The sequence below is a fragment of the Oryzias melastigma genome, linkage group LG5 (genome assembly GCF_002922805.2).
Source record: "Oryzias melastigma strain HK-1 linkage group LG5, ASM292280v2, whole genome shotgun sequence".
NCBI lineage: Eukaryota > Metazoa > Chordata > Actinopteri > Beloniformes > Adrianichthyidae > Oryzias > Oryzias melastigma.
The window spans coordinates 29804357-29819493 of NC_050516.1; the positions used below are offsets into that span (position 1 = coordinate 29804357).

General features: G+C 36.8%; 1 protein-coding gene across 2 annotated transcripts in view; it reads right to left on the minus strand.

The window, feature by feature from the left end:
- slc38a3b (solute carrier family 38 member 3b) overlaps positions 1-15137 on the minus strand; it is a 46920-nt gene that overhangs the window by 16566 nt on the left and 15217 nt on the right. The window contains exons 2-9 of one of the 2 annotated variants that reach the window (XM_024269298.2): positions 12345-12497; positions 12011-12031; positions 11786-11867; positions 11595-11710; positions 10343-10416; positions 8095-8187; positions 7171-7252; positions 583-665 (exon numbers count right to left, since the gene is read on the minus strand). In XM_024269298.2, coding sequence (XP_024125066.1) covers positions 583-665; positions 7171-7252; positions 8095-8187; positions 10343-10416; positions 11595-11710; positions 11786-11867; positions 12011-12031; positions 12345-12445 — 652 coding nt within the window. In that variant the 5' untranslated portion in view covers positions 12446-12497. The remainder of the gene's footprint in view (positions 1-582; positions 666-7170; positions 7253-8094; positions 8188-10342; positions 10417-11594; positions 11711-11785; positions 11868-12010; positions 12032-12344; positions 12498-15137) is intronic. The other variant, XM_024269299.2, reaches the window with a different exon arrangement.

The following is a 15137-nucleotide window of genomic DNA, read 5'->3' on the forward strand; positions in this document are numbered from 1 at the left end:
GACCTCGCCTTGTGTTTTGCCCCTGTCGGATCTTCTGCCATTAAAGTTGTTGCATATGGATCTCAACGCCTCAGCCTCTTCGTTACATTTAGCCTCTATTTGTCACTGTCCTAAAACACTTTTTACAAAGCGTTAAAAATGTTGTATTCTTGCGATATTTCTAGTATATTAAAAATATATTTTGATAAACTTAATCAGTAGAAGTTTATTACCTATATTAGATACACTTCAAAGTGTACTTTTATAAACGTAGAGTAAACTTAAGTTTATTCCCAGTAAAGCAATAGTATACCAGAAAGTTATATTTCTAAGAATTATTTTTATAAACTAAAGGTGGGCCAATTTAGTCACAAGAAGTATACTTTGTAAACTGCCAGTATACTTTTTAAGTGTACTTGGTACACTTGAGGGAAATGTAGTTTTCTATACTTAAGTATACTTTATATCATATACTTGAAGTATACTTATTTTTTATGAGGGAAAATATCTTTGTTTCATCACTTAAACCCGTGTAAAAATTAACTTCAAGCAGGAAAAAATCATTTATTTTAGATAAAATGTGAGATTCATGGATTTACTCACCGAGTTGTTTCATTAAAGCGAGTGGCAGGATGACACTGGCCGACACAATGATGACCAGGTAGTTTCCATTCAAGTACCACAAGCTGTGAGAAGAAAAATCGATTTTACTTTGAGTCAAGAGACAGAATCTATAGCAAACAGAGCAATGAATGAAAGAGGAAACAATAGTCTATTGAGTGTTTCGTATACATCTGTTTCCAGATATGAAGCAGCCCTAACGTGTGCTGGAGTGACCCTACCAGCCTTTCTGACCCCAAACAACCTGCTGGGAATGTCCAAGACTGTGGAAGAAATATGTGTCTGCAAACACGGCTCTCATCGTGGGTACTGGAATAGACCATTATGCAACAAACGATTTATGTGGCAGTTCTGGAAAAGGAGCCAACAAAACAAATATTTTTGAGTGTGGCTAAAACGTCGGGAGCCATTTATGAGAAGCAGAAACTTGCTGTACTTTCAAAGAAAAGTTTGCCTGTTTATTCCATTGTCCTCTACGGTTTCTAAGTAGCGACCATCGTGCATGTTCCATTAATAAACATGCCATTACACTCTAGTGCTGAGGATTTAGAAGGCTGGTGTCCTGAGCCAAACATATACAGTTGCCTTGAATTTAAAAATGGCTCAAAACATGACGCCTTTCAGTTTGTTTACAGAAAACAAATGCTATGGAGTTAAAAAGTCTGTTTTTACTGTCAGGAGAAACAAGCTTACAGCATGGACGACAATAGAAAGCATCAGCGGCAGCTTAAAGAAATGACCATTGATCCATTTAAGACTTCTGCCTCCTAAATCTTGTGCTCACTGAGGCCTTTGTGCCCATCAGCCCTCTTTTTAAGCAGCTAATCCTGTTATTCTTGACCCCGAGTGAAACACAAGCAGAGGGATCAGCTGTCCGCCTCAGCTCTGAAGGCTGGGGCAGACAGCAATCTATCAGATCAGCAGCACATGAGCGTGCTGGAGGTGGGTGCATGTGGGAACCAGTTTGGAAAAGTCCCTTGAAAGCAGCAGAAGACGCACAAACAGCAAGCCATGTTTTCCTTGGGCCTTTTAGACAGAAGGTCGTCTTAAAAGATCACATGTGAGAGTCACTTGAGTCAAATCAAGTTCACTGGTGTGTAGCATGAAGAACCACTCCCATTAAATTGGTGTTTTTAGCATGTTCTTGTGGACTCTTCTGATGATGGAGGACAAATAAAAAGGAAATTAAGATTAAAATTGTATTTATTCAAATTGAATCAGGAGCAGATGAAGTCATTGGAAAAAGCTTACAGTGACGTAGAAGCTACAATTGACAGGCCACAAACTGATGCAGACAAATAGATCTATGAACGTCTTTGTTTTCCTCGTCTGAGCTGGAATCTGTACGGCTGGATAGCTACAATATTGGTCGCCATTTTTGTTGTATCGCTAATGTTAAGTTGAGGGAATCAGGGGCTGTAAGCTAGCATTTAGACCTTTCAGTAAAGGGGAGGTAAATGGGGGTGGGGTTGCTTTGTAACAACGCTCCCGCCCACAACTTAAGCCTCGTTTCCACAGCGGTTCAGTACAGGAGGAGTTGTACGGCGAGCGTTTCCGATCAGTTAAGCCCCGCTTCCACTGAACCGTTTATTTTCACGACGCATGTGTGATGTAGACCGCTAGCGTGTCATTGCGTCACTGTTGTGCGATGACTAGAAAAGCAACAACACTGCAGGTCATTCAGCAGCTCATCCTTTTCCTGGTTTACTTTTTCTACATCTTGTATAACAGGAATTTAATGTTCGAAAGAAGATTGTGGGTGGCTACGAAGAATAGGAAAACGGAAATGCTAGCTTAGCGCTATATAAGTGGTTTCTAATGTTGTCATCACTTTCTGCCAATCAGCGGGTGACCACAGCAACCCCACACAACCGACCAGTTCTATTTTTCTATGGACCTACAACAGATGGAGGCCCTCAAGAGGTATGGGTCAGAACTATTTAAAGTACCACTATGGATATTTTTTTATTTAAAAAAAAAAGTTCCCAGTAGTGTTTTCATTATTATTATGACGTTTTTGCCCAAAATTCCACAACCTAAGTGTCCTAAATGCCATTTTTCATGTTGATCTGAAGCGTCTTTTTTTCAAAATCTCAGAGGGGGCGTGGCTTTTGGAGCTGAGCTGAGTAGCCCCGCCCCTGATCCTACCATGTCTGATTATGATAGCACTGTATCTCACTAGCGTAAATCTTCACCGCTGCTACATAAAAATGTTTTGATGTCAGCTCGGACGAGGAAGGGAAGATCTTCATGGCCGACCTTCATCCAAAATCCTGATTCTTTCTCCTTCCAGTTCGCCAAAGACTCTTTTAGCTAATTCTCCAATGTTTATTGACACTTCTGCAATAGTTTGATTGATAGCGATTTAAAAGGAGAAATAGTCAGAAATGCAAAAATGAAATGATTTCTTATTACATTTGTTGTCTTTCAGATGAAAAATGCCACACACACGTTAAAAACTAAAAAAACATGATTTTCATCGGAGTAGGACTTTACTGGGTCAATTTTACAATGGAAACGCTCAAAATAATGGACCTGTCAGTGGAAACGAGGCTTTAGAGGTGAATTTTAATGAACTACTGCAGAAACTACGTCCTAAAAAACATGTTTTTTTTTTTTATTTTAGCAAAAAACACTATTATCTTAGTTTCAAAAAAGCAATTAAAATTGGTAAAAACATGATTGTAGTGGGTCTTGAAGCCAAAGTTTGAGTGAAATTTGGCAAACAACTTATACATCATGATTGCTAAATGATCTTCTTTAGTGATTCAAACTGATACCAGGCAGTAGAAGCTCCCATTATATGTGTTGTATAACTGATCACAAACATTAATCCTTTAACTGCCTGTTTAACCAAACAGTAGAACACATTTAGATATTATTAAAAACTATGATTGTGTGTATTATCCCCACAAGGCAATAAGCATCAACGATTTTATTGATTTTATCTTGGTTTGATAGTTAAAGGGCTAAAGTAGAAATAACCAACCAGATTAGAAGTTGTTTTTAGTATAATCTGGATGAAGTGGGTGTTTTTTGGAACATAAATGCATGGATCTGTTCCCTTTCACAGCAGACACAACAAATGCTTTTTCCTTGTATAATGTTAATGAGAAACTTCATCAACATTAACAAGCAGGGAGAGAGTGCACACCTGCCACAGATTATTACAGGCTATTTCAAGAGCTACCAGTCATAATCAACAGTCTCTGCACACATGTCTTATTCCTTATAGTTTGCACTGGATTTGAACAAAAGCAAAACCGTTCCCGTTGTCCCTAAGCTGACCCGTCCTAATGCAAACTCTAGGAATTTAGCACCATCACTTCAAACTCCTGGTTGTTGTCTGTGGGATCTGCAGAGAAGTCATAACACTTCCAATCCAGACATTTCAATAACAGCAAATCCTTAGCATTTGGGAGGAACCCTGGAAAACGGATTGTGCCGAAGCTCCATGATGTTCTGACGGGTTCTGTAATTCTAGACCGGACTCAAGGAGTTTATGATTCTTAAAAGGCCACACCATCTGTTACAGAATGCCTTCGTGTGGCCGAATATAGTTCATAATGACGATGTTTGCCTCTGATCAGATGCTACTGTGCCATGGAGAGGAATCTATTTATAACTTCTCCCAGTCTAAAATGAATCAGCAGAACAGGATAACCTGGGGTACTTGAGATATGTTGGGTATTGCAGAACCTCGGTGCAACACAGTGGGTGAAGCTGCTCTCCGTTTTTGAGCACGGTTTGTTTTTAGATTTGAGTGGGCAGCTCTATCCCACTTCTTTCCTTTTTAGCTGTTTGCAGAGTTTCTCCATATGCAGCAAAACTACAGCAAGAGTGAATGAAAACCATGTTTTTGGTCTTTTTAACATGTTCTTATAACATTTTTTCTCATGATGGAGGACATATATTAAAAAAATACGCTTAAAATTGCATTTCTGATCATTCTTTTATTGAAATCGTTGTGAATGAAGACTTGACTAGTTAGCCAAAATTTTGTAGTTATGTACTAACTGCATTCACTCCATTCTGATTCATCCACTTACAGACAAATAGATCCATCAACATCTTTGTTTTCCTGGTCTGAGCTGGCTCAAAAATTGTTCAGTTGAATAGCTCTAATATTGCTCACAATTTGTGTTGCACTGCTAATGATGGGTTGGGGTTGTGAGGGGCTGTAAGCTAGCAGGAGAGGGTGTAAACAAACGGATGATGGGAAGTGAGAACGAGCTACTCAATGCCAACAGTTACTTACTTGCTACAACTAAGATGTGAATATCTAATGAACTCCTGTTGCTCTGCAGAAACTATGTTCTAGAAAAAATTGTGTCTAAAAATGATTTTAACTAGAAAAGTTGCATTACTTGCAATTACGCTAGTGTGAATGACGGAACCAGCTTTTCTAAAATAGCAAATAGCAATGGTTAGCTTAACTCCAAATTAGCCCCAAAAAAACTCACTAGATACCAAATTAGCCAAAAAAGCTAGCATATTGCTACAACATTAGCTTAACTCCAAATTAGCTCAAAAATCTTCAGTAAGTACCAACTTAGCCAATTAAATTTCAAGTTTATAAAATTTAGCTTAACTCGGAATTATTCCAAAAAACCTCAGTAGATGCCAAATTAGCCAAAATTGCTAGCACATTGCTAAAATACTAGCTTAACTCCAAATTAGCTCTTAAAACCTAAGTAAATGCCAAATTTGCCCCCAAAAAGCTATTATGTTGCTTAAACACCATTTTAACTCCAGATTAGCTCAAAATCATCAGTAAGTATCAATTTAGCCAATAAATTTTGCATGTTGCTAAGATTCTAGCTTAACTCAGAATTAGCCCAAAATCCCTCAGTAGATGCTAAATTAGCCAAAAAAGCCAACACGTTGCTAAAATACTAGCTAAGCTCAAAATTAGCCTTAAAAACATCAGTAGCATTAATGTCCTTCTAAAATTCCAAAGGTTTTGATACCAAACTTTTATAATTTGAAGAAAATGCACAAATACTGATTTATTATATTATAATTGATTTTTCTTTCTTTTGCTTTCTTGTCCTTAAGTGTCATTTATGACTGATCTTCTTTTATGAAAACAATCTACAGAAATGGTCTTTTTTTGGATTGAATCATGTGGATGATTTTTCTTTCTGATGATATTTAATGATTATCATGGGAGAAAGACATCTGCATTGAGTCTAGGGAGTCTGGGGTTTGCTCAGATCATCGTCGTCGGGAGGATCTTTTGCATTGATCGGTGCCGAGGGTCTGGAATACATTAAGATGATTATTTATCATCTCGGTATGGATTTTTGGTGCTGGTTGGAGCGGGTAATTTTTTCTGGTGATGATGGTCTCAATATGCTTGGAGTTGTAGGATTGATTGATGTGGAGGATTCTTTCCTGATGATAATCGTTTGAGTATATGTAGATTTTTAGTACTGATTAACATATATGATTTGTCTGTGGATGTTTTGAAATGTAATTACATCACTGATCTTAAAGGTTTTTAATAACCTGAATCTATGATTGTAAGGTATAAATATTTGATAATAAGTCCTCAACCGGATGTTGATACGAACCGGGTGGGATTATATAAGATTTCAGATCCCCGGTGGATCCCCCACGCTCCCACTCTTGGCCGTGGACCACGCCCCCGACACCATCCTGCATCTCTGAGTGAGAGTGATTCCTGCTGGGTCGTCTGTCCTCCTGGTCGTGGACTGCACTTCCGCTTCATCTTGACTATGGACTTCATCATCACTTGTTCCTCAGTTTTATCTGAATGAACTCTTAGATTCGTAGTTGTAGAAGCTAATCTTTCTTTAACCGTTCTGGTATCGCCTGTCCGTCCTGGGATAGGATCTCTCCTTCATGTGGGAATCCCTAAGGTTTCTTCTTTTTTCCTGACTCAGGTTTTTTAGGAGTTTTTCCTTACCGGGAGGGAGGGTCTAAGGGCAGGGATAACCAGTTTATGTAGTCTGTTTAGTTTTTAACAATTGTTTATATTTTGAAGCCCAATGAGGCAAATCTCTTTGTGATTTTGGGCTATATAAATAAAATTGAATTGAATTGAATTGAATATAAGTTCGCTTCCTCCCACGCAATTACAAGTGATCAAGTTGTGATTGATAATGTACCGGTAAGATACTATTTTAGGTATTATTACCTGATTGCTTGAAATAAACCATTTCATTCATCGAAATTTGAAGAATTACGTGAAAAAAAAATGCAAAATGTTTGTAAAATTTCAATATTTTGGAAAATTTCACAAATTTCGCAAGTAAAAACAGGTTCACAATAGTCTGAATGATTGCAAAGCAAACGTGTAGAACCAGAAGACACGCAATCATATCCACCCAGCCGCTAAACCAATTCCAATTGTCCAATCTTATCGCAACTCCACGCTGACTAAATCAACAAAGAGCACAAACTGATATTCTGTGCACCCCCCTACCCCCCCTTGACCCCCACACAGAGAGCACTCCGGGTCAACAACAGGCAGGAGTTTCGTGCCTTTTTACTGGTACAGGCCGTGACGCTGGCGTGGAAAAACAAACAAGCGATAATACTCACTCAGAGTTGGGATCTGCTTTCAGGAAAGCTTGGATGACCAGGGGCAACTCCGATTTAACGATGTACAGGTAGCTGGACATCGCTGCAGGAAGATCAAACGCCAGAAACATGAATATTGGCGATTGGGCGCAACTTTATGCACAATTATGTATTATATTGAATTTAATTGAAGAAAACTACCCCATCAGCCACAAATAGAAAAAATAATCAGAGATATAAGAGATAACAAATAGTATCTAGAACGAAAACGTTTAGATTATAATCATGTTTTAACAAGGTTATGACTTCCATGTTTATCTATAATTTAATGATTTATGGAGTTTAGAAGGGTGGGAAAGTTTCTGAAGGACGTTTTTTTTTTATTTTTTTTTTTTTATTAGAGGCTCAACTAACATCTCACAGCGAGAAATATTTGAGATGTTTCTCTTTCAGAATACAGTACATCTAAGCAGCATGTGGGGGATTAAACTAACAGTTATTGCACGATCTGTTCTTCTCAAGATTGCACAATTAGGTAAGATTTTTGCAAAAAAAAATGCAGACGGAGTTTCTTCACCAACTTTCAAACATTACAGTTCAGTTCTATGTTTAGATCCTTTCTAGTAAACTGCGAGTTGCAAACAGGTTTCATTTAGGGATTAGTTAAAAGTCACGTCTTATTCTGAGAAAAGAAAAAAAAAAATCTGGACTCAATCAACTCCAAAGGTGATGAGAGTTCAGTCCCACAACCAGCAGCACTAATCAGGTGCTTCTGCTTATTCTCAAGAGCACGAGCTTAAGAAATACCAGAGGTTGTGGTGGATATAGCCGGCCCTTAGAGAGGTTATGAAGTCTACCACAAAATATCCTTCTCGAGCTGTGCATCAGCGGTCTGCAGAAGGTGTTGGTAAACACATAAATCATACGGCCCCTCTGGCTGCTCACCTCCGATGTTCTGAAGGGTGATTGCAATCCCAGCAGCCATTTTTCCCGGAGTGCCGAAGGCCCTGTACCCCAGCTGCTCATACGCCCGAATGCCTGTAAGTAGATTATAAAACAATAGTAGGTACTTAAAGTTGTGATTTTCTTCGAAGCAAGACGTTAGGAAAAAAATGAGAAAGATAAATCATAGTTGTCTTTATTGTGTGAATGCTTAGTAAGCAATCACACTATAGTGATCCTCCTGCTCCTTTCTGTATGTTTTTGGCAGGTAAAAACTCAATCACACTTACAGCGATTTCAATAATCTTGGTATCAAAATGTTTGTTTGCTTGTATTTTTGGTATTCATAAACTTTATAGTTTTTGAAATATTGAGCAAAATATCCCCCATTGGAACTAAATGAGATAGTCTTCAAATAAAAAAAAATGAAGTAGATTAGCAACAAGCATTTCAACATATTCATCAGCTTTGTTTTCATCTTTTATAGTAACTTTCCCAAAATTGGAGTTTAGCTAATATTTTAGCAACATGCTAAAGGTTTTTGGCTATTTTGTTATCTACCTAGGTTTTTATGGACTAATTTACAGTTTTGCTTCTATTTTGGCAACATGCTAACATTTTTTGCTAATTTAGTTTACTGAGGAATTTTAGGCTATTTTGGAGTTTAGCTAATATTTTAGCAACATGCTAATGTGTTTGGCTAATTTGTTATCTACTGACCTTTTTATAGGTTGATTTAGAGTTTAGCTAATATTTTAGCAACATGCTAAAATTTTGGGCAAATTTAGTTTACTGGGGAATTTTAGGCTATTTTGGAGTTTAGCTAATATTTTATCAACATGCTAATGTGTTTGGCTAATTTAGTTTACTGAGGAATTTCTGGCTATTTTGGAGTTTAGCTAATATTTTAGCAACATGCTAATGTGTTTGTAGGCTATTTTGCAGTTTAGCTAGTATTTAAGTAATGAGCTAGCTTTTTTGGCAAATTCGCCATCTACTGAGCTTTTATATGCCAAATTGGAGTTTCGCTTCTATTTTAGAAACAGGCTAATGTTTTTGACTAATTTGCTATTTATTGAGGTTTTTATAGGCTAATTTAGAGTTTAGCTTCTATATTTAGCATCAGGGTAACATTTTTGATTAATTTAGTTTACTAAGACATTTTAGGCTATTTTAGAATTTAGCAGGTATTTAAGTAACAAGCTAGCTTTTTTGGCTAATTTGGCATCTACTGAGGTTTTTTTAATGCTAATTTGGAGTTTGACTTCTATTTTAGCAACATGGTAACGTTTTTCGCAAATTTGTTGTCAACTGAGCTTTTAGCGCCTAATTAAGAGTTTAGCTTCTATTTTAACATCAGGCTAATATTTTTGACTAATTTGTTATTTACTGGGGTTTTTATTGGCTAATTTAGAGTTTAGGTTCTAAATTTATCATCAAGCTAACATTTAGTTAACTGAGGATTTTTTTAGGATATTTTGGAGTTTAGCTAGTATTTAAGCAACCAGCTAGCTTTTTTGGCTAATTTGTCATCTACATAGGTTTTGGGCTAATTTGGAGTTTAGCTTCTATTTTAGCAACACGGTAACGTTTTTTGTTTTTGGCAAATTTGTTGTCTACTGAACATTTAGAGGCTAATTAAGAGTTTAGCTTCTCTTTTAATATCAGGCTAATATTTTTAACTAAGAGATTTTTGGACTAATTTTGAGTTTAGCTAATATTTAAGCAACAACCTAAATGTTTTTGGCATGTATTAGAGATTTTAAAGCAATTTTACTGCATATTTTCAAAAATTTAGGCCAACTTCAGCACTCTTTCATAGTTGTATAACAAGTTTTCCAGCCTTTTAACAGATCTAACATTTTGCAAATAGCTTTGGCATTAGGAAATCCCTTCAGCAATGAAAGTAAATTGTGTCACAATTGTCAGCAAAAAGCTTCAGCATCTTTAGCGACTACTTTCAGCAAAAAGCATTCACACTAGCATTATAGCAGGTAATGCAACTTTTCTGGTTGTATCTTTGTTTTCGATTGACATTTTTAAAGACATGAAAACAAAATATTACACATTTTAAAGTAAAGAAATAATTAGTCTAACTGAAATCATTTTAAAAAAGCTTCAATTTACCAGTTGTAATTTAAAAAATAAATAAATTAGAACTGTTAATGTCTGCTTTATTTTGATAGTAAATGACAGTTTTTTTTTTTTTATGCATTTCCACAAAACAGTTGAGTTTGGGCATAAAACTTACCCACAATGCCGGCTGCTTTGAGCAGCAGGTGAATGGAATAGGCTGATAAAGCTGCAACGGCACTCAGAAGAAACCTATAAAGAAGTTTGACAAGATTATAACTGATGTCTCATTATATTTATGGAAACTGTTATGGAATTAGTGTTGGTAAATAACTTTTAAAGAGTAAGTGATTGCTTTAGTTACTGGATGAAACTGTAATCAAATTACTCTTTCTCCAGATTAAATGGTGATTCACTACTTATTACTTTACTTTTTTCCACTCCCATATAAATTATCAAAGAAATAAAGCGAGCACAAACAAGATACTCTTGTATATTCCACAAAATAAAAACAGAAGCTACACCAGAGCATTTTTTTTTAGCATCACCTTATTCATTTCACTAAAAGAACATGAGATGAAGATGATTGTGTTTCTTTCTAGCAAACAAAAACATTTTTTAAAGCAGCACAAATTTATTCTTGAATATTATTTTTGAACTCCATTGGGAGGTCATTAAAATTCTTTGCTCCTGTCCTTCTATCATCCGTCTGCTGCTTCTTTAAACTCATTGACGATGTAAAGAGCAAACAGGTGGTACTGGCAGCTGATGAATCCCTCTGATGGAAGTGAACATCTCTGCTGGTGCAGAGCTGTCAAACCGCTGCGCTGACTCACTCAGGTCCAGGAGCAGTTATGATGGAAGATGAAAAAACACTTTATTGTCCCTGGAGCTGGTTCTACCTCAGCGGAGCATTTTAACACAAAGATCATTAGGAGGACAGCTCACATTGATCCGAGTTTGGATTGACAGCAGTAAGTCAGGATCACGAGAACAAGTGGGATCAATAGATCCCTTGTTGGTTGATGAGACATAGCTGCATGATCTCACTATGACCACGTTCAGATCACATGCAGATGAGTCCTATTAATCAATACAAACACAGAAAACATGGAGCCACTTTCACACTAAAACCCTAATCAAAAGTGATCTTTATGTCAGATAAGAATAAAATGGCATAAAATGTCATTTAATCCCTGGTGTAGGGTGGAAAACTGCTCGTCCAGAGTGAACCCCATGGGTAAAATGTGCTTTCAGGAACCTTTAGTCACATGTCTAATGTTTAATAGTTTGATAATATTAAATTATGCAGGATGTTTTAGAGTTGGCACCATTTTTTTCTAATAAAAACTCGGATACAAATTGTTTAAATTGGCTGCACATTCACACCTAACAAGAAATCAATATATAGGATCAATTTATTTACTCACAAGAAGAGGAGGATTCCAGTGTTGGCCATGGCGTAAGCCAATCCCAGGATTCCGCTGCCCATGATGGCGTTGCCCAGGTTGAAGACTGACATCCCAAAAGAGGTCTTTCCCTCAAACTGCACATATGTTTGACATCATTCAAATGTTCCCATTAAACAGCCATAAACACACTTGTTTGTAACTTCACTTACATCCGTGAAGCGAATGGCCTTTTTTCCATTTCCACTGGGTAGAAACTCCTCGCTCTCCAGTCCTCCTTCAGGGTCCTCAAATCTGAGCAGCAGAATTCAAGCTTTTAATTCTCTTCTAAAAAAGTTTTTACATATCTGCTGTTGACTGACATACATTTATTTTTGTCTTCATTTAGTAGTGAGGATTTTGTTAAAAATCCTCTTTTAAATTTACCACAGACTCACCTGAATCCTTCAGGGCCGTTTCTGTAAAAGGATCCACCGGTTGAGGCGAGCACAAAGGCAAACATGCATTTAACACAAAAAACAAAAACACAAACACTTAGATTAAGTAAATCATGCTGTGTGTTCCTCTTCACATGTATCTACCAATGGAAACAGTGGACTTTCACAGGTTGAGTTACAAAGAAAACTCAAACAAAGAAAATACTTTTTGTCATGAATTCACTGATTAAACATCTAAAGACATTTTTTTTACATTATAACAAAAGATGCAAAATACGACGCCTACATGCTCTGTTACAAACACCAGAGTGAGTGAAAATGGAAGAAAACTCACTGCTCCTCATCCAGAGGCGTCTTTGAGGGCAGACAGGTGTCATCGCCGTGGTCGCTTTTGCCATTAGATAATATGTTCATCTCGGACTGGGATGGCTCCATCCTCCAAGATCTGACGGAGTTCCTTTCGCCTTCCTGTGTTCAGCCTCAAACCCTAATGATAAAGAAGATAAAAAAGAGATGAACATCAGAACAAACTGTCCATGTCATTCACTCGTCTTCTTAACGCACTATTTGAGGTCACAGGGTTGCCAGATCTGGCCCTGGATACTGTTGGGTGAAGGGTATGTACCTTTTAGAAATTCTATTTTTGGTCAATTTTCTTTATATGTGTCCTCCATCATGAGAAAAATGCCACAAGAACATGTTAAAAACACCAAAATACACCATTATTATCAGAGTGAGTCTTTAACAAACCAAATGTTGGTGTAGCTCAGGGTGTCAAGCTCAATCGCACAAGGACCCAAAATCCACAACACACCTTAGGTCGCGGGCTGAGCATAATAAACATTATTGAAAACTCTAAAACATAATTTTTCAACTTTAAAACTGTGACTTTTTAACATAATTATGAACTACATATATGGCATGAATTCAATAATTCTAGTGTGAATGCTGTAAGATGAAGATGCTTGTGTTGATAGCTAAAAAATGCTGAAATTGATAGCCAGCTAAAATATTAGCTAAATGCCGAATTAGCCTAAAAACCTTAAAAAACAAAAAAACTAGGTTAGCTAACAAGGCTAGCATGTAGCTGAAAAAATAGCTAAATTTCAAAACAGCATAAAAAAACATAAAAAGAAAAAGCTAAGCTAGCCAAAACAGCTAGCACTTAGCTGAAATATTAGCTAAACTCCAAAACAGCCTGAAAAACTGAAAAAGGAAAAGCCTGAATTAGCCAAAAAAAAACAGCTAGCATGTTGCTGAAATATTAGATAAACTCCAAAAACACCTAAAAAAATTAAAAAGAAAAAGCTAAATTAGCCAAAACAGCTAGCACTTAGCTAAAATATTAGCTAAACTTCAAAAGAGTCTGAAAAACTGAAAAAAGAAAAGCCTAAATTAGCCAAAACAGCTAGCATGTAGCTGAAAAAATAGCTAAACTTCAAAACAGCCTAAAAAAACATAAAAAGAAAAAGCTAAATTAGCCAAAACTGCTCGCACTTTGCTAAAATATTAGCTTAACTCCAAAACTGCCTGAAAAACTGAAAAAAGAAAAACCTAAAATAGCCACAAAAAAACAGCTAGCATGTTGCTGAAATATTAGCTATACTCTGCTGACATATTAGATAAACTCTAAAAACACCTAAAAAATCTTAGTAAATGCCTAAATATTTCAAAAAGCTAGCAGAATGTCCATTTTTAAAACTTAAACACATATCTTTTTAGAATAATTATGAATAATAAAAATGCAGGAATATTATTCCAGAATAAATCAATTTAAACCTTAAATAACTTTCAAGATTTTACTCTCCATAAAAATATATTTTGTCAAAATGAGTCAAAATGAGCACAAGATAATTAATTAATGAATAAAATGATCTGGAGGGCCAGATAGAGTTACCCAGAGGGCCGGATCCGGCCCCCGGGCCTTGACTTTGACACATGTGCTGTAGCTTTAGCGGTTTGCATTCATGAACATCTTTCCTCGCCGCGACGCCGTTCCACCCCCGACCCAGTGACCTCCAGAGACCAAAGACCTGACCTCATTCCCTCCTATTCACCCATTTTCCCGATTGCTGCAACACGCACAAACACGAGCTCGGATGAATTCTTGGAAAGTGAGGCAAACGTCTCGTATTTTCTGCAGCACGTGACAAAAGTCACCATCAGAGAGGGTCAAAGTCTGAGCGTTTGTGTTTGCTCTTTTGGGGCGTAAAACCACAAAATGAGGACAGAAAGTTTGTGCCACCGCAAACATTTCTCGTGACTCATCGTTCTTTAAAAAAAGAAAACAGAACGTGCTCACATGATGATGAGGGACAAAACGGTCTAAACCTCTCAAAACAAAAACAGTTATCAGCGTAATGACAAAATTACAGATTTTATGACGTGTAAAGGCTTTCTTTATAAAAAAAAGTTTTAAAATTCTGACAAAATAGTTAAAAATGAATGTACAAACTGCAGCTATTCTCCTTCAGCAGATCTTTTTATGGGTTCTGGATCACAAAATCATGTTCTTCACATTTTAACAGTGTGAAGTCAAAGTGACAATGGTGTTTTGTTAGCAGCTTCCGCTGAGAACAAAGTACAATGCTGTAGTTGTCATCCGAGCCAGAAGATCAGAATTACTGCTATTCATCCTGTACTATCAAAGCATGTCACCGACACCATCTCACAATCGCTCCACAAGAAACCCAAAGGAAAGCTGTCATAACACTCTGCAAAAATAAGAAACACAAATAAGAATCAAAAAACTACAAATACACTCAATTTCATAAAGAGTACACAAAGAGAGAGTTAAAAAAGGAAAGAAATGAAGCTTAAACCCCAGAAATGAGGCTGTCGTGTCTCTCATCCAACATAAGTCACTTTTACTGTTTCTGAGTGAAGAACAACAAAGATCAGTGGATTTACAGTAAATACAGACTCTAAACATTATTTAGTTCCAGCTTTGAACCTTTAGACTCACGTTTGCACAGACATGCACCAGCAACAAACGCAACTCGTTCCACAGAGGAAATTCGGTCTCAAATCTGCAGCATAAAATAATGTGCGTCCCCCAAAAAATGTTCCTACTCGACGGTGGCCGAGAACCGGCATCGCAGGAAGAAAAAGAAACAGCAAACAAAAA